This window comes from Notothenia rossii, assembly GCF_949606895.1.
Source record: "Notothenia rossii genome assembly, chromosome: 7".
NCBI lineage: Eukaryota > Metazoa > Chordata > Actinopteri > Perciformes > Nototheniidae > Notothenia > Notothenia rossii.
The window spans coordinates 59,591,644-59,614,954 of NC_136905.1; the positions used below are offsets into that span (position 1 = coordinate 59,591,644).

Consider the following 23,311-nt stretch of genomic DNA (forward strand, 5'->3'; position numbering starts at 1 on the left):
TTCTAAAAGATGAAATGGGAAACACAGGAACAAATCAGAAACTGAAGACTAGATATATGCGTCATAAAGTGAGTGGCAAAGGAACAAAGGAAGTGGACTGGTATATGCAGCGAGTGAATGATGAGGGTTGTGAGAAGATCAATTAGGGAGTCCAGTAAGTCTGAGGGAATCTGTTGGACAGGTAGGGAACTGCAACTGATAGTTTCTGAGTAATTGGGCTCAAGAGAAGGGACAAAGGAACAAACTGACACAGCTTCTGCCAACTAAAAAGATGGTACACTGACTTGTTACTGAGAGAATTGTGTCTTTTCAGTCCTATTGTGCACCTCGAGCAGCTGTTGAAACGTTACATTGTAATGTAACTGGTGAACAGGGGGCATAATCTTTATACCTGAACTGTGCCTTCCATTGGCGTCCTCCCTTGGGCTTAGCAAAGGGCAAATCTATTATCATGTGAATGCTGCTTTGCATAGCATGTTTATTTAAAGTTTGCTGACGTTACCCCCCATGAGCCTTTTAAAGTACATACTATTTTCCTGTTTCTGTCTATGGTTAGCTGTGTACATGCCAGCTGATTGTTCTTGTGCAATCTGTCACGACACGGTTACACTGAAACGGATATTTCCATGTTCTATTTTGGAGTAAGTATCAAAGAGGTTAGCCCAACAAAAGCTCATAGCAAATTGTAAGCTTACATTTATTTGCCAACATGACCATTGACAAGGGGCCTTTAAAATGTCATCTCAGTCAGGCCATGTGGCTTTGGTAGCTTTTATGTGTCTAATGTGCTCCTCACTGAATTAAGCAAAGACATATTTTGGTCTTTTAGCAAGTGCCAGATTTTTATGAAAGCATGTTTTTGAAGTCTCTACTTAAAACATAATTTTGTTGGACAGCATATCCGTATTCTATCTGAGTAGCCTGTTTTTGTTATGAATCTTTTGTTTATTACTTTTAATCTTGCCCTTAACCTTGACTTTTATTTAATCAACTGTTCCAACCCCACAACATCAGTGTTTTTTTGGGAGTACTGAGACACTCAAAGGGGGTCTTTGATTGGAAATGCAGCAAAATTACAATTTCAATCAGATTTAATTCATAAAAACATTTCCCACTTGCACACATTATTTTTTTATTTATTTGACAGGGACAGTACACATTGATTGACATTTCTGTAAATGCGCCAGAGTTAACCAACAGGCTATTTTTCATCTGCAATCCCTGGACAGATGTTGAAAGTCATCCTAAGAATTCACTTCAAATGACAGGTAAATACAATCCGTAACACAACATTAAAAATACATGCTTATATTATGATAAAAGCATATATAAAAATAACATCATACATCACATAAAAACTAAACTAAAATACATATTCACAAAGCAGGCAGATTAGGTCAAGGCACATGTGTACAAACAGAGCAGATTGTGTCAGTCTTGACAGAGCTAATTTTCCACTAACCATGTTTTTAAGTTAGATTTAAATAAACTGCAGGTGTTTTGTTCTCTAATCTTTACTGGGATTGAGTTCCACTGTTGTGCAGCTTTAAAAGAAAAAGAAGATTGGCTGAATGAACTCTTCCTTAATGGAACAACGCAATCTCCTCTTGTTACAGCTCTTGTTGTAGTTACAGGTCTGCGTATGGTGATAAAATGTCTTAGCGGAGCGGAGGTAAGGCCGTGTATTATTTTGTACATGAGGCAAGCATTTGCATACCTCCATTACATTTTCCCAGCTCAACAAGTTGTATTTTGTGAGTATTGGGCAATGATGAGAATGAACTGATTTCTTATCTACTATTTTAAGTGTTTGTTTGTATAGTGATTCCAGGGGTTTAAGAGTGGTTGTACAGGCATGTGACCAGGTTGTTAATCAGTATGTGATGTGAGGTAGAACCGTAGAGTGCGTGCACATCAGAGCCGCCTCTGTTGACATGAAGTCTCAAATTTGACAAACTGAATTTGACCCTTGCAGATCTTTTTCACCTGAGCCTTACAATTGAGTCTTGAATCAATTAAGACCGCCAGGTATTTGTACTGTGAGACCATCTGTAGCCTCTCCCCGGACACAAACACATCTGGCTCAACGCAGGAGGACTTGGTTTTGGTGAAGAACATATATACAGTTTTACTGACATTTAGTTGCAGACAGCATTGCGCCAAGCAAGCTGGTACATGAACCATCTTGTTCGTCAGTTCATTAGCCACTTGTGTCAGACTGCCTCCGTGAACATAAATTACAGTATAATCGGTATTCTCTGTCAAAGCGTCTTTGAGTTTCTAGAAAAGCGCTATACAAGTCACATGTATTATTATTATTATTATTATCATTATCAGCATGCATTTGGATGTTTGTGTCAGGACATATCAATGGTAAGTCGTTTATATACAATGAAAATAACAATGGACCCAGAATTGACCCTTGTGGGACACCTGTGGACAGCTGGAGGTTAGATGATTGATTATTCTGTACTCTGACATACTGAGAACGGTTGAACAAATATGATTCTATCCATTTTAAGTGTTAGTGTGGATAGGGCTGTGCAATTTAATCGATCCTGCGATATATATCGATATTTTGTTTCCCGAGAAAGTATCGATATTTCAGCCGCGGGTATCGATACATTAACTCCCATTCAAATCCCCCGTGTTCCGCCTGGCACTCTGCTCGCTGCCCATTCCCCCCCGTTCGCTTTGCATGAAGAGCGGTTACGTCAGCCAGCCGAGCCGCTAGTGTCGCTGTAGAGCATTTCTAGATACACAGACGCCGGTGTCTTCTTCTCGCAGTGAGTGCGAAGCGGTTCAGGAGAATGGCGGCAAACATTAACCACACTGGAGAGGGTCTTCTCTACCGCCGGAGATATCGGCCCAATCCCAAACCACTCCCTCGACGGAGTGAACTCCGTCTGTAGCCACACTCGCAGCTCAACGAGGCTCCCTCCTGTCAGATGGAGGGATTAAATACAGCAGCAAGTTTTGGGACGGCCTCCCCTCTCTCCGGCAGAAACAGGAAATGCCGTAACTGTATGTAACAACGGTTTCAAATCAACATCTCTTAGACAAAAAGTTTAAATGAATAACTCAAATAAAACTCCTAACACCTTTCATTGTGTTTCAAAGCTCTTTTAGTTTTAAACCTGATGTTTATAAGCTTCTTAGTTTTTGCAACGGTCTGTAAATATACACAACTTTACAATAAAATGCACACATTTACCTTTTTCTAGACTAAACACAGGTATGATCCTAAGTTAAAACATATGAGGTTGTTAACATCGCAGTTTATCAGTGGATGTTTGCTGGAACTACTTGTTAACAGCTTGACAGCAGCGGACACACACAGCGCGACTCCGGTCAGGTAGAGACCGGTCTCAAGTCAGCACCGCAGCAGACTCGCTGTTTGAGGGCTTGATAGCCCACTCCCCTATGGCGTTATATTTGTGCCTCTATCCTGAGCACGCAATGAAACATGTTGAGCATAGAAAATGCTATTGAGCGCGCACTTGAACACAGAGAAATATATTATATATATTTTCTCTCATAAAACTCCTGCTCCGTGCGCAGGCAGACCGCTGCACGCGCTCTCTCTCCCTCGCTCGCTCGACCTCTCCAGCCTGTGCGCGCTCAACTTTGCCTGCGCGCTCGCTCAAATTGTTACAGCGTTACAAATGTGCCACAAAACCAACCAATCGGAGAACTCGAGAAGGTCAATTCTGATTGGCTGGCCGTCTCCAGAGGGATTTTCATTTTCGGTTGCCATCAGGCTGTTGGCGTTCCTATTATCGTTGACATTTACAGGACATGACAGACTCGAACGAAGAGATTACTACGCCACAGTGTCAGGTGAGTTATACATTTCTAGTTTTCTGATATCACGTTATTGTTTGTAATACCTTTGACGAAACCTTTTATCCGATCGTTTCAGATAAGGGCGAGTTTGCTAGCCGGATAGTTTAAGCAAACAGCTAACAAACCGTAGCCTAATATTAGCGCTAGTATTAGACAAATATTGTCAATATAAATTGCCATTTATACCCATCTGCGCCAGCCGGTAATATTTACCTTATAGAACATTCAGTGATTTTCACGCCATTGATCTTGTGCGAAGCAACGCCTGTTGTTTCCTTGCATAGAGAGAGAGAGAGAGAGAGAGAGAGAGAGAGAGAGAGAGAGAGAGAGAGAGAGAGAGAGAGAGAGAGAGAGAGAGAGAGAGAGAGAGAGAGAGAGAGAGAGAGAGAGAGAGAGAGAGAGAGAGAGAGAGAGAGAGAGAGAGAGAGAGAGAGAGAGAGACTTTGCACATAACTCACGGTAGCGATCTTTCATGCAATCTGCACATACTAGATGTCATATGAACGCTGAGAGTCCACAGATTCTATTGGTATACGTTTCATCACTCTGCGATAAAAACGCACTCGTAACCCTGTGTTCTAGTATCATAAATAAAAGAACATTGTACCTTGACCCCTGGCGGTTCTAGTTTAACTGAAAATATGATCATGTTAATGTTACATCCTGAATTGATTTAGGGCCAGTGACAGTGCCGCAAGAGATGGCAAGGTTTGTATTTCAGCCACATCATTATATTTTCGTTTTGCTTAAAAAAATTCAAAAAATCAATGTTGTTTTCTTAAGTCCAGTAGTCACATTGCTGACATGATTAAATTAAAATATGAACTTGGACTTGAACGAGACTTGGTTTGTAATAGCATTGGAAAATATATATAGCTAACATGTACTATTTAGATTTTTTGTGCAACACTTGATTGTTATAAATAAATATAAAACATATAATTTATTCCACAGATCTTTTCCAGGATATTTCAAACCAAACTTCCGTCGTGGTAAAAAGAGGTGTTTGACTGCCACCAAGCATCTTGTTAAGACAACAAGTAAAACAACTGCTTTACATTTTTATCTGTTGCCAAAAAATATCGCCCACACACTGTTGCCAACTGAGGAGCTTGAACTCCTCCAGGCAGGCATGGGAAGACAAACACTGACTCTTCCTGAAGATGGTGATCACACAGAGGTATCGTTTGTCAGTTCATTTGTTTGACTTATCATTAAAGTCAATTATTGTACTTCAGCGTATTGTCACCAGCAATGTTTTTCTCTCTCTCTCTCTCAAGATTTGAAGGCTCCTGGCTGACACATTTCCAAAAATGGAGGGTCTATGTGGAGGATGGCTCTTGCATAAGGCTACAGGTTTGTGGGATTTTGTTTTGTTGAGTTTTCATATTACTGTATTACTTGTTGGTGTGCATGAACCCTTCTGAGGTATTGATTACTTGTTGTAAGCATTAGAGGTGGCAGAATGACAAAACATGTTCTCTCTCTTTCTCTCAATTAAGGTGGCATTGGGAGACGAAAGCTCACTGTCATTCCACCAGAAGCAGAGGGGTATTCTGTCAAAGCTCTGCGAGCTATGTCAGCAGGTGGCAAAGCCACTTTTTACATAGTACCACTTCAGGAGACATTGGACACCGCTCCACTGCCTCCTGACTCGCACTGCTTTGCAAAAATGCCAAAGAAGACATGTTTCCAATGTCATGAAGTGATGCCTTTGCAGATGCTTGCAGTACACATTAGGACATGCAGTGGAAACATGTCCTCTGATGAGACTGTTGATGAGGTGAGAGCAAATTATTTTTGTATTTGGTAAATTGCCTTTAGAAAAAGACGAGGAAAATATAAATTGTTTATTGAAATAAATGACTTTTTTGTTAATCTGCAGTCCTCTGATGAATTGTGTATCGTGGAGAACGCTTGCAAGGTACAGTAGAACAGCACACAACTAAACTGCACAATCAGTTTAGTTTAGTGTTTCAGCTGTTTGTAACATGGAGCATATTTCTTTCAAACTTTAGGTGGTGTGTCCAATTTGCACCAAAGAATTCCCAGACGATGAAATCACAGTCCATGCTAGTCTATGTGGAGAGAGGTGATCTGTCTTATTCTGCTCTTTGTATCATAAACATTATATTTGATAGATGTACCACCTGTAGAATGTCTACATATTCAGTGTTTTAAACTGCATATTGTTTGTGCAGCTTTGAATGTACAGGGACTCCTGCATCAGAGAACAATAGTCCAAGTACAGCTGCTCAACCTCCAGTATGCAAACCAAAAAGGTACGTTTTATTAAGATGACCTTTGCATGAGTTTATATCAAATACAGAATAAATAATGTGCACCATCATGCAATCCACATGCTTTAATGTCTCCCCCAAAAGCTAGCTCTCAAATTATTTTAACAGGCTATTCAAAACATAGCAAATGGTGCACTCTTTTCTAATTACGCCATTTGATAGCCCTTTCTTTCCCAAATATTGTTCAGCATAATAATAGGACAGTTATATGGCAATAATGTATACAAAATGTTTGGAAAATTGGGATAGTCTTATATTTTCTCTGTCCTCTTCCTTAAGCACGGAAGATGTATTGCGCTTACTTGAACACCAAGTTGACAACACAACAGAGTTCAAACTGTGTGGACAGAGACGGCCTTCCAGACAGGGGCATTCTCCAGTGGAAACGAAAAAAAGCTGCATCTCCTGCCAGTGCTCTTAAGGTGGTCTACATAGGAGAGGCAGGCATTGACACTGGAGCAATAAGGAAAGAGTTTTTGACTGGTAAGTTCATTTAACTGTTTTGTTTTGATATTAAACAAAACCAAAGGATCATTGCTTATTTGCTTTTTTTCTGTAAGACATGGTTTCAGGTATTGAAAACAGATTCTTTGAAGGAACTGGGAGCCAGGGGAAAAATCCTAAGTACTCTTTGACAGACCTTGATAATGACAACTTCAGGTTGGTAACATACTGTTTTTGTACACATTGTCATTTATGTAAGGAGTTTTTTTACAAAGACTTTCTCTACCTTGCACACAGAACTATTGGTGAAATAATGTCAGTAAGCATCGCACAAGGTGGCCCACCTCCTGCCTTTCTGAGAGCGTGGTGCTACAACTTCCTCTGCACAGGAGAGGTGGACATTCATTCACTTTCAAAGGAGGATGTTTCTGATATAGAATCCGGTCTTCTCATCAGCAAGGTGAGTACTCTGTTGAGCATTGTTAGATATGAATTAGATATATGTTTTAACACCTATTGTAAATCTGTCCTTTATTTCAATGTTGCACATTCTCAGGTCGAAGATTCTGCAGATGAGCAGTCTCTGATGTTGTGGGCTGATGAAATTGTCAGCTGTGGATATACAAGCCAGCTCAAACTGGACAATAAACACAGCATCATTCGGTAAGAGTTTTACAATATTAATTTTACAATGTTTATTTTTCAAACCAGTGTGTAATTTCTTTCTGCTTTTCTTCAAAGAGCAATTGTCTTACATTCCACAACAAGACTGATTCCAATGCTGCAGCAACTCAGAAAGGGCATGGAGCTGTATGGCCTGGTGGATCAGATGGCTAGAAACCCTGAAGCTTGTCACTCCTTATTTGTTCCGGGGAAGATCACCAAAGTAAGAATTTTAACTGCCACTATTTATTTATTTTTAGACTCTATTCTTCTTTTGTATTGTACTTTTCATTCTGTATTGCCTTAATAGCTTTGGTTTGAACACTTGCAAGATATTAAACTAAATCTGCATTCACTCTCTTTATAGCCTGATGCAGATTTCATCATGATGAACTGCCAGCCACGTTTTAGCGAAAAAGGGACGTCTAAGGAGAGAACTGAGAGGAAGGTGATCAACTTCCTGCAAGATTTCTTGCAGGAAGTTGAAATGTCAGGTATGATATACTGTAGAATGCAGTACACATATGAATGAATGCTTTACTGATTTGAATGTACTGAGCACATACCTAATAAATGTTCTTGGATATTTGCTTTTCTTAATTTGTGTTATTTAAAATATACATCCGTCACAGATGGGGAGACAGACAGTGCAGCTGGTGACAAGGAGCCTCTTGCATTGCCACACGTGCTCCAGTGGATGACAGGGCAGGCCCACATCCCCATCCTCCCTGATGAAAAGAGACATTTCAAAATAACATGCAAATTTGACCATGACTGCAGGGAGCGGCTAGGAGATCACTTAATTTGTTAGCCAATTGTGAGTGCGTGCACTAAAACTGTGACTTTTCCAGTAAAGCATCTCAGCACTTACACTGACTTTAGAAGAATCATGGGTGAAGCAGTGAGATATGGTGGTGGATTCCACAGAGTTTAAAACAACTAGCTCTACTCAAACTAAGGCAAGAGCTGAGTGTATATATGTTTAAATATATTTGTTAATGTTTGATGAAGTCATGCTTTTATTAGTTGGGAAAGCATACATTGTTACAAAGTTTTTTAACAAAACATCAGACAAGCAGAAAGGCAAATAATGACCAATGGTTGGGCTCTGTGTATTCTCAACAGATATCTGTTAAACAAGGTTGTTGTAATCAGCTAATGTGTCAGTTTAAGAGTTCACGTTCAATTGTCATTTTACACACTGTGCAATAATCGTGTGTACAAGTCACGGCCATGTGACTGAGAATGTTCCAGAGGATCAACAGTTCTCTGAAGTTCTTCTAGGTCTTCGTCATCCAGGGGGCACACAACTTCAGGAACCACAACTGCCCCGTTTGAGTCTTCTTGCAGTATGGTACTCTCCCAGTTGATGCCTGGGTCTTGAAGTTCCTAAGGATCCAGGAAAACAATTAAAATACGTTTAGTACATGATGTATTTTCATACACTTATGTAACGTGTGATTTTTAAAAATAAACATGTTACATAAAGGTGATTTTGTTTACTCAAAGTTGTATTATTCTAGAAATACTAGTTATTGAACAGGTTGCTGTTTCCAATAATGTTATACATCTGTCAGATATGCCTCTCATCACTCAATGCAACAGAACTGTAAGGTTTGTAGATGGAAAAAATTGAATTACAGCATATCTATGCACAATTGAAGACAGAAGCTCACATTGATTCAGACCTTTTAACCATGTTGTTTAGAAATAAATATAAAAAAAATAATTTTGGCTTTCATGCTCCATTGTCCAATTGGCATTGATGTCTATTATGTCTCAAAACTAGATATATCTGCCTGCAACTCAATTGTTTTTTAAAATATATTTAATGGGAACTCTATAACTGTTACCTCAAGTCTCTCCCCTTCGTCTAGATCTTGTAGATGTCCCATACACCACAGCTGTTCAGGAGTGAGACCTCCCTCTGTCCTTAGAGGATGATTATTCCATCCTTGGATAAAGGCGTCAAGGTCTGCTCGAAGTCGAGGGACAAAGATGTAGTGCACACCAAAGAGGTGAACCACATCAGAGATATCAAGCAGACCATCTTCCTCCAGAGAGTGAAGAACATCATGGTACTTGCTGCTGACTGCAACCCAGACGTCACGCCAAAGTTGCTCTATCCTAGAATTGCATTTTAATTGATTTACTTGGATTTATACAGCTATTTGTGCTTTCATTGAACAACCAAACTGCTACAGTTACTAATAATTATACAGTCAACATTTCAAGACATAAAAACACAACTAACCTCTGATTGTGGACACTCTTTCCAGAGATAAAGCTGGCTCTTCCTGTGCCCCGTGTGGCAAACATGTATTGTGCGATGTCCACATTTTCGACTCCCTGATCCGCCCTTACCCTAAGATCAAAATACATTTTAATAATAAATAATTGAATAATTAATTTAACAAGGTTTACTTTAACTTCAGTAGATGAAATGAAAGATATTGTAACTAGTATATTTGTGTAAAAAAACATCCACTTTTTGTTTTGTCAGGGCAAAATACCTTGATGGTAAGCCATGAAGCTGGGTTGATCTCAGGAAGAATGAGTATGCAGTTGATGCTCTGTTATTTGTTGCAGCATCCAAGTACATGATCTGCATAGAAACCAGATGAAATCATTTACATCTGCTTTCAGCTATGGCTAGCCTTAGAGCTTTTAGTGTTGTATTATACCATAAAAGAAAGATCGGCACGTCCTAAATCGTTACACATAGTTTCATTTCATTTCAACAGAACCATCAACAGGATTTGGTATTTCAATTATTATATAGGTAATTTTCAAAAATATCAACTTGGTATATTTTACATACTAAAATGCAGCTTGATTTATTACAGCTTCCTCAGATATATTTTCTTTAAGGCAATACATTATTGCTCCCTTAAGATGCTTTGTATTAAAAAAGTATAACCAGATTGGATAATAATAATTGGATCTAAACAGGAATCATTACCTTCTAGCTCAATAATTATTCCAAGGAGCAGGAGAAAAAATATACACTTTTTGATCAAACTAACGATAAGAACTACATGTCTTAAGCAGCAGATTATGATTCCATGCATAGGTCAGCTATGTCGTCGTGTGGATGTTGAGATCTTCTTACAATATAGATTTTAAGCTCTAATTATACAATCAAAACAATCTGCATCAAGCTAATAAAATTGATGATTCCCCCCCTAGACATGTTTTAAGATGTGTATAACATAATCTATAAATATGCAAATAAGTGTTATTTCAGAAGTATAACTGCTGGTCACAAGAGGCTTTGTACTTTAAGCTGCATTTCTTTAACAATAATAAGCAACAACACATTAATTACCTTCCTTGAGTAGCCATCCACTCCACCAAAGTCCACAATATTGTACCTGTTCAAAAGGGAAAAAGGTTACTATATAACTAAGGTTGTTCTTATTATATACTCCCAACATTCACTGTGTAGGTAATTGCATAAACAGGATATTTTACTCTACCTTATCAGTTTATGATTTGTGTCAATGTGGACCAGGGAGAGAGGGCCTCGCACGGAATAACTTCTTCGCACAACACACCCTAGTTCTGTGATCCGTCTGAAGATCCCAGCAGCATCAACACGATGCATAGAGGCCATCATTCTCCACCACTGAACACGGAGGCCCATTGAAACCAAATGGCCTTGAACCATTCGATAACCAGCATTTGGCATCTGACTTTTAATACCTAAAATTACGTTGTCAAGTTCTTGGTCAGTCATTGTGCTGTATGATCCTCTTATAGACAAGCCAAATTCTTGCATTCTCCTGTAAATCGTTCTTCTTGAAACGCAGAGGCATTTTGCAATGCAGGAGACTGGCAGATGTGTGTTCAGCAAATGTGTTAGTTTTTCTCTCTCTATCACAATTTTGGGTTGACCAGAACCTGGACCAACTTCTGTTTCCTGTTCTACAATGGGCATAGACCTTGCGTTAATTTCCAACCGGACAACATGATGTAGGTTTCGTATTGCTTCTGTAATCTCTGATACACCTCCTATCTGCTCATGGAACGATTCAAACATAATCAGCTCATGGCGAGTCAGGAACTCCAAATAATCCACATTTAGTGGTTGCTGGTTCAAGGCTGATTGCAGTTTGGTGAGAAGTCTTTCCATCAACTGCTGTCTCAATATGTCCTGTTGGACAGACAGAGCTCAGATTAGTTAAGAAGAGGGACTCGTTGTTAGTCATATAGGTGACTGATAACGAGCTATGAGATGTGGAAGCTAGTAATAACGTTACATTTACCCCTTATATAATATCAAATAATAATTAGTTTGATAAAGTTTATCCACAAAACAAGTTAAATTATCTCCTTAAAATTACATCTACTCCTCCCTCCTTAAAAATGTCAGAACCTATAAATATGCAAATATGTTTCATTTCACAAGTTTAACTGCAACACGATGCCTCCTAGTTCACTGTAAAGTCAATTCTCAGTATTTGTGCACCAGAGGCTTTATATTTCAACATCCAACTCTTATTTTCAATGACCACAAAGCAACACTTTCAGCAGATTAATATGAAGCCTCTCTCTCTCATCATCTGAGAGCTCAAAATCTTAATCTCCCTGAACTATCTGGTACAGAAAAAGTCTGCTTCAGTTCCGTCTCCTGCAACAATATTGAGTCATTAAGTCCATGAAGATGGTCCTGACGTCCACTAGAATGGACATTTATAAAAGGGCTGTTATTTGAAAACTTGAATTATTTAATTGCTTTCAGAACTAATTATATAGTTCCTCACATGTTAATAAACAAGAATATATATGATTTTCATGGTAAAAATTACAATTATTCAACAATAATTGACTTCTCCTGCTTCTATAACATTTTGTTTTTGGTATGCCAGCCATTTTGGATGAAAAGAAAGAGGGACTTCCCAGCATGCAATTTTAACCAATGACACATCACTGGAAAGACCAGGATGTCCTCTGTACAGTACATCAGGGATTGATAGAGTAGCTCAAAAGAGTAAAAGGAGATGCGTGTTAACAAAATGTCCACTACAGAGGACATTTTCAATGGGCTGGGTCCCAGGAGACAACCAAATCAAAAACGACTTAAATGTGGCCTTGCTGTGACATTTTGTTGCTGTTCATTCGACATTGTCGGATGTTGTGGCAAGCTGGGATTGCTAGAGAAGGATGAGTCAAACTTTAGTTACTCACACAACAGCCGATGTCTCAAGATAAGAAGACATATAGGCTAATGTTAATCCTACAGCCCTATAATGCAGAAAAATAAAAAGCATTTCTGAAATATGAGTCAATAATTACAAGAGCAAATCTACTATAATCAGTCATCTTTTTATTTTTTATATAAACAACATATAGCTATGTTGCCGGCTAGCAAACTCACCCTTATCTGAAACGATCGGATAAAAGGTTTCGTCAAAGGTATTACAAACAATAACGTGATATCAGAAAACCAGAAATGTATAACTCACCTGACACTGTGGCGTAGTAATCTCTTCGTTCGAGTCTGTCATGTCCTGTAAATGTCAAGGACAATAGGAACGCCAACAGCCTGATGGCAACCGAAGATGAAAATCCCTCTCTTCTCTCATCTCAGATATGATTGGAGACGGCCAGCCAATCAGAATTGACCTTCTCGAGTTCTCCGATTGGTTGGTTTTGTGGCACATTTGTAACGCTGTGACAATTTGAGCGAGCGCGCAGGCAAAGTTGAGCGCGCACAGGCTGGAGCGGTCGAGCGAGCGAGGGAGAGAGAGCGCGTGCAGCGGTCTGCCTGCGCACGGAGCAGGAGTTTTATGAGAGAAAATATATTTCTCTGTGCTCAAAAGTGTTCAAGTGCGCGCTCAATAGCATTTTCTATGCTCAACATGTTTCATTGCGTGCTCAGGATAGAGGCACAAATATAACGCCATACTCCCCCTCCACACCGCTCCACACTCGTAGGCGGACCCTCTGCGTGAACGCGCAAACGGAGGGGTAGGGTGTAGGGGGCGGTTTGGGAATGGGCCATCGTCACTGCTCAGAGAAGTGCACTTCTCCCAGACCACGTTGATCAGATTATATTCCTGAACAAAAATATGAAGAGAATGTAGATGCAGTTAGGTAGAGAGGAGCCTTTCTGTTTAGTGTTTTTGGCTTAAATGTTACTCCTTTGGACTTGAATTATTGGCAGGTACATTTTACATTAAATGTTGTTCTTAGTGACTTGAATTATTGGCTACCTCATATTCTGTGTTAAGCTAAAAATGCTGTAAAAGAATCTGTTCAGAACAGGCCACCTGCTGCACCTTTTAATTCTCCATTGTCCATTGTGATACTGCACTTTATGTACTTACGTTTCAAAGGCTTGTAAACTACAGTTGGCACTGTTTCAATAAATGAAACAAATGTTCTCACCACATCTTTTGAGTCATTTTTTCCAGCATTTGCAAGCTGTAGACTCTCTGTCTAGTCAGAGCCATATATTGTATAATTGATGCTTTCAGTTTTCAGTTGAATTAATTCAATCCAAGTCAATGGAACACTCACAAGATGTCACCAAAATCACACTGTCCCTTTAAAATCTTTCAGAAAATGATGTAAGTGTATCGAATTATATCGAATCGTATTGAATCGTATCATTGGCTGAATATCGTGATATATATTGTATCGTGAGCTCAATATCGTGTATCGTATCGTGAGATTAGTGTATTGTTACAGCCCTAAGTGTGGAGTAGTTAATGCTGGATAGCTTAGATATGAGTTTTTTTAGATTAACAGTGTCAAAGGCCTTCTTTAAGTCGAGAAACACTGCTCCTACAACACCACCTTTATCCATTTTGGATTTGATTTGTTCTGTGAAAAAACAGTTGGCTGTTTCTGTAGAGTATTTGGCCCTAATTGGCGTATTAATCAGCAGTTCCACCCTTATCTTTATTATGTAAAATCGAAGTCATGAAGTCTCAAATGGGGCAATGCTTGATTAAATGAGGAGCCTCACTTGTGTTGTCAGTATTTTTGCTAATTCAACATTTGAAAACTTCTTCAGAGGGACCTCAATTTGTGTCTTTTGAGTTGTAAAACATTTCTCTTAATTAGCTTTTAAGAGTTCTAAAAATACACATATTTGTTGTCCTCCACTTGTCCCTCCTGCTCTCTGCCTCAAATTATCCATGACCTGCTATATGAAAAAGCAATATGGAAGCACTTAGTGTTGTCTATCTTTTTTTTTCCTTCTTGCCTCTAAAAAAAAAATCCTCCCAACATTGATCTAATAAAAACAGCATACACACACACACTTTTGTAAGCCTTAGCCATCGACTCAGTTGACGCCAACAATTTACAGCTATCTCCTTCTACTTTCTGCAGAGCTCCTTCTTGTTTAACATTTAATAGTTGTCAGGCCATTGTTTTCTTCCTTTCTCCTATGTTTCACATGTTCATTCTCACAAGTTTAAGACCATTGAAAGATTGCTGGACCATTTTTGTCCCTTTTATATATGGTGTCACTGTGTGCATGCATACAAGAGAGATTAACTAACAGCTTTTTTTGCAGTATCGGCTCTTCGGTAGCAACAACAATAGTACACTTTATGTTATTGTTGTTGTAGGATGTTGTTATGAACTCAGACACTCAGGATGTAGGACCCAATTGCACAACCCGGGAGACAGAGGTAAAGTATTGGTACGATACTTTATTTTCCAAAAACAGCAAGATGAACAAAAAATGGTCACTATCGAATCTCTAGCTGAGATGACAAAAAATTGAGAACAAAATAAAAGCGCTCACGTAGTGAGGAACAAAACTTTACAAAAGCACAAAGAGAGCATAGACCTGAACATGGCAAGAGACAAGACGAACTCACACTGAACACTGGGAGACAGGGGAATTTAAACACAGGATAACAAGACACATGTGAAAAGAATCAGGGGCGAGGCTGGTGATGATGAGCACAGGAGACACACAAGGGGTACAGGTGAACACAATCAGACAATTAGACACACCAGGGAAACTAACGACGGGGAGGAAAACACAGGGAGAAGGACCAGACAATATACAAGGAGGAAAACATGACAGGGAGAACAGAACTGGGGTTACGTACTGTAACCCAGCTTCTATGAGTATAGGCGCAGCCCTCTAAGACTCGCTATTGGGTAATCCCACTGCACGTGTGCAGCACTGACAGACTTAATCCACGCCCACCTATGACGTGGTCCTCACCTACGGACTCACTTCCGTATAAATAAGAAGTAGTCCCTACAATCTGCTCCCACACAAACAGCTTTTCTTCAGCTATTCACGGAGCCAGTGGGGCCCGAATCTTCGAGGGCTGCGCCTATACTCATATAAGCTGGGTTACAGTACGTAACCACAGTTCTATATCGTATAAGGCTTCGCCCTCTAAGGCTATCGCTATTGGGTTAAGGGCGAAGCAGGATGTAGTCTACGCCCCAGTGGTCTGTCCGTTACCAGAAGCACAAAAACACACCTACTTAATTAATAACCCATGTCCATTTCGCCATGCGTAATGGAGCATCACATTCCCAGGGAATATTCTCCATAAAGGGAAAGAAGGTAGGCTAAATAGGCTACCTGTCGTTATAAAAATTATAGACCAAAGTCCTACTTGTTACAACGATCAAAGAGGGGGAAAAAGGCAGCTCTCTGAGTGCCGACAGGCAGGAGAGAGGGCACGCAGTTGAGTCCCTGATATTACTCTGACAGGACACTCAGTACTGAGTGTGTCAGAGAGGAATGGGAGACATTCCTCAAATACAAACGAATAAAAGAACAGGGGGAAGACCAAGATGCAGCAGTGCAAATGTCTTCCACTGTCATTCCTCCGTGCAACGCCGTAGAGGAGGAAAATCCTCTGGTGCTGTGTGCTTTGATGTTCTCAGGGAGATTCACCCCAGAGGAGACATATACGCCTGTGACACAGCCTCACACAGCCAGTGTGGCGTTGTGCAGACAGAGGCTGCCCTATTGAGCGCTCTCTGTAATGCACAAACTGGGAGCTGCGTAAAGCAGCCGTGCGTTCAATATAGCATGACAGCGCGCGCACGGGACAGAGGAGAAGAGAAGTGGCTTCTTCCTCTGATGTGTGAGGAGGAGGAAAGAAGCCATCCAAAGTTATCACTCTCGATTGCTGCTTTGTTGTCTGTTCGAATCAACACATGTCGATTGTACAGCAACAGGGCGAAGTGCTGGATTACTTTCCATACGGAGAGTAATTCCAGCATGTTTATATGGAGAGACATGTGAGGCAGCCACTGTTCCCCCACTGCCTGCGACATGCACGCATGGCCGTATCTACCATTGAGGTCACCGAGGTCCGGACCTCGGTAATATTTTTTTATATTTTTACGAGCTGTGTATACAAAACTTGTGAAATAATTGCACTGAATGGGGTTCTTTGTAGTACTTCCATTTACTGCCGATGGGGGCGCTGCATAACTGCGTAGCCTCGATTAAAGCAAACAGAAGAAGACGACATGTATCAACCAACAAACCACCGCAGCCGAGCAGCCCGGACTTGTACCGGGCGGAGCAGCGAAGGAGTGATGAAGTATCTAGAGATCTGAGTCCAGCGGCTGCTTGTGTTTCTGTTCATCAGGACATCATATGACCAGCAGATCCTGTGTGAACGCTCTACGTTAGTCAGTGGACGTCCGACAATATGCACACTAACTTACAGGACTGTCTCAGAAAATTAGAATATTGTGATAAAGTTCTTTATTTTCTGTAATGCAATTAAAAAAACAAAAATGTCATACATTCTGGATTCATTACAAATCAACTGAAATATTGCAAGCCTTTTATTATTTTAATATTGCTGATTATGGCATACAGCTTAAGAAAATCAAAAAATCAAAAAATCAAAAATCCTATCTCAAAAAATTAGAATAGTTCCTCAGACCAAGTAAAAAAAAAAGATTCATAACAGCAAAACACAATCAAACATTTGAAAATGTCCATTAATGCACTCAGTACTTGGTTGGGAATCCTTTTGCACGGATTACTGCATCAATGCGGCGTGGCATGGAGGCAATCAGCCTGTGGCATTGCTGAGGTGTTATGGATGCCCAGGATGCTTCAATAGCGGCCTTTAGCTCATTAGCATTGTTGGGTCTGGTGTCTTTCAGCTTCTTCTTCACAATACCCCACATATTCTCTATGGGGTTCAGGTCAGGGGAATTTGCAGGCCAATCGAGGACAGTAATGCCATGGTCAGTACACCAGTTACTGGTGGTTTTGGCACTGTGGGCAGGTGCCAGATCATGCTGGAAAATGAATTCCTCATCTCCATAGAGCTTTTCAGCAGACGGAAGCATGTTGTGCTCTAAAATCTCTTGGTACACAGCTGCATTTACTCTGGGCTTGATGAAACACAGTGGACCAACACCAGCAGCTGACATGGCTCCCCAAACCATCGCTGACTGTGGGAACTTCACACTGGATTTCAAGCAACTTGGATTTTGCTCCTCTCCAGCCTTTCTCCAGACTCTGGCGCCTTGACTTCCAAATGAAATACAAAACTTGCTTTCGTCTGAAAAGAGGACTTTGGACCACTGTGCAACTGTCCAGTGCTTCTTTTCCTTAGCCCAAGTCAGACGCCTCTTCCGTTGTCTTGAGTTCAGAAGTGGCTTGACCATGGGAATACGGCTATTGTAGCCCATTTCCCGGACACGTCTGTGAACAGTGACTTTTGATACCTGGACTCCAGCTTCAGTCCACTGTCTTTGAAGCTCCCCCAAATTCTGGAAGCGACTCTTCTTCACAATGCTGTTAAGGCTGCGGTCAACTCTCTTGGTTGTGCAGCGTTTCCTGCCACATTTCCCCCTTCCAACAGACTTTTTGTGGATGTGCTTTGAAACTGCACTCTGTGAACAGCTTGCTCTTTGAGAAATTTCTTTTTGTGTCTTACCCTCCTGATGGAGGGTGTCAATGACGGTCCTCTGGACAGCAGTCAGATCAGCAGTCTTCCCCATACTTGTGATTTAGTTTACTGAACCAAGCTGAGTGTTTTTCAAGGCTCAGGAAACCCTTGCGGGTGTTTCGAGTTAATTAGACGATTCAAGTGATTCGTTGAACACCCTACTAGTATACTTTTTCATGATATTCTAATATTTAGAGATAGGATATTTGAGTTTTCTTAAGCTGTATGCCATAATCAGCAATATTAAAATAATAAAAGGCTTGCAATATTTCAGTTGATTTGTAATGAATCCAGAATGTATGACATTTTTGTTTTTTTAATTGCATTACAGAAAATAAAGAACTTTATCACAATATTCTAATTTTCTGAGACAGTCCTGTATATTGCTGCTATACTTTGGTTTAAATTGCGTTAATAAACTAGCTAGAGAGCTAAAGTGAATTACATTCATCCAATGTCAGAAGGATTACCTTTTAACGAACGTTGTAATGCTTTTCTTTCATTTCAATTTGAGTAAAACAATGGAGATATAACATTGTATTGTTTTCTTTTTACACTGACTTAGATATAATGAAAAGACTACGTCAGTCGAAGTTCAGCTTTGGTAAGGAAGAGACAGGACAGGCGGAGAGAAAGAGAGAGAGAGAGAGATAGAGAAAGTGATGGAAGTCAGGGAGGAACTGCAGGTATAGTCATATCTATCTATATATCTATAACAATAGTCTTAATTTACAATAGGCATACTTGTAAAACAACATAGGCCTAAATCTATTGCAGTTATGATTTCATAATAACATACAATTGTATAAAACACAATTTGCTTACATATTTGTTTCTCCTTTGAGAACAAAACAGATTTAAAAAAAAAAAATTAAAACATAAAATGCAAACAAACAAGTGAAATGAACTAAATTGCTGAATTGCTTTGAATTCACTGGGAGGAGCGACAAGTGAGGAGGAGCAAAAAGTGAACAACGAGGGAGAGATTGAACAAAGAGAAATACTCGAGGACAGAGAGAGTAATGAACAGGAAGAAGACAGAGAGACTCAAGAAGATGGAAGAGAGGGTGCAGGTTATGGAAAGGAGAGAGACGTGGAAAATGAATGTTGACGATGTGTTGTGATCATTTTAGCCTCTTCTGCATGTCCTGATCATTAATAGTAACAATCAACTGATTCTTATGCATTACACTTTCAAAAATGGTTTGAAATCAATATATTATCCAATGTGTGACCCCCCACAGGACTTAAAAAGCACCTAACTAGATCATGAAAATCCCCCAAATCTCGGGGGGTGTCCCCCGAACCCCCCTAACATATTTGGACCTCGGTATTTAGGAAATCCTGGATACGGCCCTGGATGCACGTTCCTCAGCCTGCGAGAGATGCGTCTGTGAACACTGCGGTGTGTGACGTCACTCTGCTCAGGGGCACCCCCACTGACGTGGAGATTTTTCCACTAGGTTAAATCCAAACCCACTGTTCGGTGTTACTCCCACCGAAAGGGTTGGACAATACGGTGTAGCGATCAACTATCTAAAATAGTTGTGTTAAATAAACGCACAAGGGGTTCTTCAATGAAATAATATTATAAAGGTAAACAGAACTGATAAACGGACAATCTGCTCCTTACACAAAATAAACAGAGACAGATTTCATGAATGGATCCATTATATTGACAGTTTTCCAGCCAAACAACACAATCAAAATTAAACAGTCCGCTCTGCGATACACAAAAAGTGTCTTTACTGCCTAATCCAGGCTATTATTCATTGACAAAAAAAGGCTGTTGCTCCTGCGCCCGTCGGCGGCAACAACAGAAATGTTTGTAGGCCTTTTCAGGCTATGTTCTAAAAAAAAAAGAAACCCGAGGACCAGCGTGGCACAAAGGAGGAATCTCACCCTTTGTCGGAGAGAATCTCTCTCTCTATCTGTAAGCGTCCTCTCAAAGGAGACGTGCTTCCGGGTCGGTCGATGCAATATCCACAATCAGTACTTTCAGTTACTTCCCCATTGCATTTGAACATATATATACATGCAGAGAAAACGTAACTATCCCGCTGAATATCCGTATTCACCACACACACGCTTCCTCCTCCCGTGAGAACCACCCCTGGCATCCCGGTGACGCGCCCACTAAAAAGCCTCTGGGCGCGCCGCGACAGGTGAATCTGCAAAAGAGGCTTGCAGAACCACACCCTCAAACCTTACGTAAAAGTGGACATTTAATGACTGTAGTTGCGAGGATGCATCATAGATTTTCATTTGAATCTAAAGTACCAGCCTTAACCTTTTCTCCTGCCACTACAGTTTATAAGAAACACTTTGATCAATCTGCGACTGTCACAACGGGGCGTGACCACTCATGTGCTCTTCTCCATTAAAAGTTAGCACATGGTATAACAAGTTAGCTTTTCTTCTCACAAATCCATTCTAAGTTAGATTCAAAGTTAACTTCCTCCATACAAGGTTAGGTTATCAACCTAAGAGAAAACACATAATACACAAGTTATTGAGCCGTTTCCGCTCTACATCCTGAACTCCTCCCTTCGATGCAATGCACTTCCGTTTTGGCGGACTGGGTTTGTTTTGCTAGCTAGCTCCGTTGTGCCGACAAAGCACTGATATCGCAGAGACAAAGAGGATATAACAATTACAACATGAAGAAAAGTGGTTCGGGAACTACGTGTGCGGTAGTTGGTTGCAATCACTCGAGAAAGCACCTGAACGAGTGGTTAGATAGAGAGTGCTACGACCACAAACCAGCACCCAGCACCCAGCCATGTTGTTCATTAAATACAGATAAACACAACAAATACTGCATGCATTGTATTTTTTAATATTATATATGAATATTTTCATAGTGATGTAATTGTGTGGGCTGCTTTTATATTTTAATTTGTAATACCTGTTAGGATTAAACATGTGATCTTTCTTGTTGAAGCCATTTCTTTAGTTTCCTCTCAACAATTAATTCATTCAGTGTTATTTATGTACAGTATGAGCTTAATATGAATGATGAACTGTGTTAAAAGAAATTGTAGCACTCTAAGGAACATATGAAATGCAATAATGCAATAACAGTGCAATAATGAAATTAAATTACATCAAACTTTATTTTCACTCAAACAGTACAGGCACATATGATATATTGCACAGCATAAAGAGATCATGTAAATTGTGCATTATGTAAACAACAGACAACTGTTGGCAACTGTATTGCCATGGATTGAACGAAGTAGGAGCAAATTTTGCTGTACGTTATGCTGGGCCACGTCGTCATGTTATCCTCCCAGTTTTGCACTGAATTCGGGTGGGGGAGAGTAACGCCATCTCCAGTCAAAGAAGTAGAATCGTGTTCCCAAGCTAGCATCACTGTTAGCATCGAAATCGCTGTGTTTACACCAGTGCCCGTCTGACTGTTTACACCGGTTTACACCGACAGACGCTGTGCAAAAGACTTCCGGCGGAAATGAAGTGCATTTGTGTAGGGTTATGGCGCTACCCGTGGTTTGGCGCGTAAACTTGTCTATACACAAATTACATAAAGGATACACCACAAAAGTCTGTCACCATAAACAAATATGTAATCCAAACACTCACCGGCTGCCCGTGTGCCCTGTGGCTGATCAAAACATTTAACTGGCCCTTTTTAAGATGGCTGACGGTCCCTCATCAAATGAGTCCCAAGCAAAACAAACACATCTGCACAACTAAACAAATATCTTAAAGCTTCATGATTGAAATAAACAGAATATAAATGAATAAACAACCAAAATGAATGTACACCATGCGTCTCCCCTGACGCACGGGGTTGATACGTAGGCGAATAAACCACCTCTGGAAATGTCCTCAATGTGAAGGAGACCCAGGGGGATCACCACGTGACCAGCTGATATCATGCCTAACAGCTGCATCACGGAGAGGGCTGTCACCGCCCCGCGGGGTTTGACGCGCCGGAGGAGAGCTGTCCGAGCTGCTTAAAGACCAATAGGTTTTAAAGACAGCCGGCTTCGAGCCATGCTGCCTATAACCGACAGGTTAGGGGCATCCGGCTTAACCGGTGAGCCTTGCTGCTTATTATTATCCATCTGCCAATCGAACACGCGCGTCACCAATCTGAGTAATACTCTGAGAGTGCGCGACATGCTCTAGATGTGCTGTGGTTGTCATGGTGACGAGCCACGTCAGAGCCCTCGCCGCCGTTGCCCGTGAAGCAACCCAAGAGGGGCCCGGTCCGAAAAGGCTGCGAGGGGGCTTCCACACTCTGCATCTCACACCGGCTCTCATCCTGTCTCTGTTTAGGAGAAGGCTTGTAAACTGGACATTGAGGCGCGTTCACGCTCAAACCTGCTGAGGAATGAGCGGAGGTGTGTGCAGTGCTATTCACACAGTGCGTAATAACAGCCTCTCGGCTCATTACGACTGTGTGTAGTGTGACGACCCCTCCACACCACGTGGGGTGCCGTCTGGTTGTGTGTGTGTTTTGTGTGTGATTGCAGGTTCCAGCTGCAGCTGTCTGATGAGGCGCACCTGCTGGGTGAGCTACGCTGCAAAGGATATAGGAGGAGCAAGCCGGATACGTCGCGCTCACTCCTCTGGGCACTCTCTCTGCGCCAGCTTCGGGGACCTGTTGCTGGTGTCCATTTAGTTGTTGTGTTTAAACAAATAAACGTATATTCTTACCTCTCGTCTCACCTCCCTGCTTTATGTTACAGCCCACGAGCCGGGTTGTAACAGTAGTGTAAGCAGAGCTGCACATAACCTCCGCCAAAAAAAGAGCACCGGGTCATTTGAAAAAAGGCGCATTTGCGTACCAACATTGAGAGAGAGAGAGAGAGAGAGAAACACACACACACGTGTTGAAATGTAATTGTATCACTGTATATATATATCATCAATAATATGTAAACATTTGAAATGTATGTTAATGTTGTTAATTATTTTGTACTGTGACGCTTTGGCAACATTGTTTAATTTAACTTTCATGCCAATAAAGCCCCTTTGAATGGAATTGAAGAGAGAGAGAGAGAGAGAGAGAGAGAGAGAGAGAGAGAGAGAGAGAGAGAGAGAGATATGCGAGTTGCATATTAACTGAGGGCCGGCCCGTAGCACTGGCGTTATAGATGTTCGCCTTGGGCG

General features: G+C 40.8%; 1 protein-coding gene and 2 long non-coding RNA genes across 5 annotated transcripts; 2 read left to right on the forward strand and 1 right to left on the reverse strand.

The window, feature by feature from the left end:
• Positions 1 to 2,540: 2,540 nt before the first annotated feature.
• Positions 2,541 to 22,854, forward strand: LOC307046075. Its single transcript, XR_013810068.1, has 3 exons — positions 2,541 to 3,024; positions 18,735 to 18,855; positions 19,111 to 22,854. It is a non-coding gene; the product is annotated as an uncharacterized lncRNA (long non-coding RNA).
• On the forward strand, positions 4,136 to 8,746 carry LOC307046073 (uncharacterized protein). 3 transcript variants are annotated; one of them, XM_079692222.1, is made up of 14 exons: positions 4,136 to 5,026; positions 5,127 to 5,202; positions 5,349 to 5,629; positions 5,732 to 5,770; positions 5,865 to 5,938; positions 6,048 to 6,128; positions 6,426 to 6,629; positions 6,707 to 6,806; positions 6,888 to 7,050; positions 7,147 to 7,253; positions 7,332 to 7,476; positions 7,621 to 7,701; positions 7,736 to 7,747; positions 7,886 to 8,746. In XM_079692222.1, the coding sequence occupies exons 3-14, from the start codon at positions 5,613 to 5,615 to the stop codon at positions 7,952 to 7,954; spliced, it is 1,092 nt and encodes a 363-aa protein (XP_079548348.1). In that variant the 5' UTR covers positions 4,136 to 5,026; positions 5,127 to 5,202; positions 5,349 to 5,612; the 3' UTR covers positions 7,955 to 8,746. The 3 variants fall into 3 exon arrangements, with proteins under 3 accessions (XP_079548348.1, XP_079548347.1, XP_079548346.1); XM_079692221.1 differs by having other exon boundaries at positions 4,136 to 4,554; positions 4,801 to 5,026; positions 7,621 to 7,747; XM_079692220.1 differs by having other exon boundaries at positions 4,136 to 5,202; positions 7,621 to 7,747.
• On the reverse strand, positions 8,507 to 10,612 carry LOC307046074. Its single transcript, XR_013810067.1, has 4 exons — positions 10,582 to 10,612; positions 9,767 to 9,858; positions 9,107 to 9,618; positions 8,507 to 8,642 (listed from the first exon to the last, which is right to left on the reverse strand). It is a non-coding gene; the product is annotated as an uncharacterized lncRNA (long non-coding RNA).
• Positions 22,855 to 23,311: the final 457 nt, after the last annotated feature.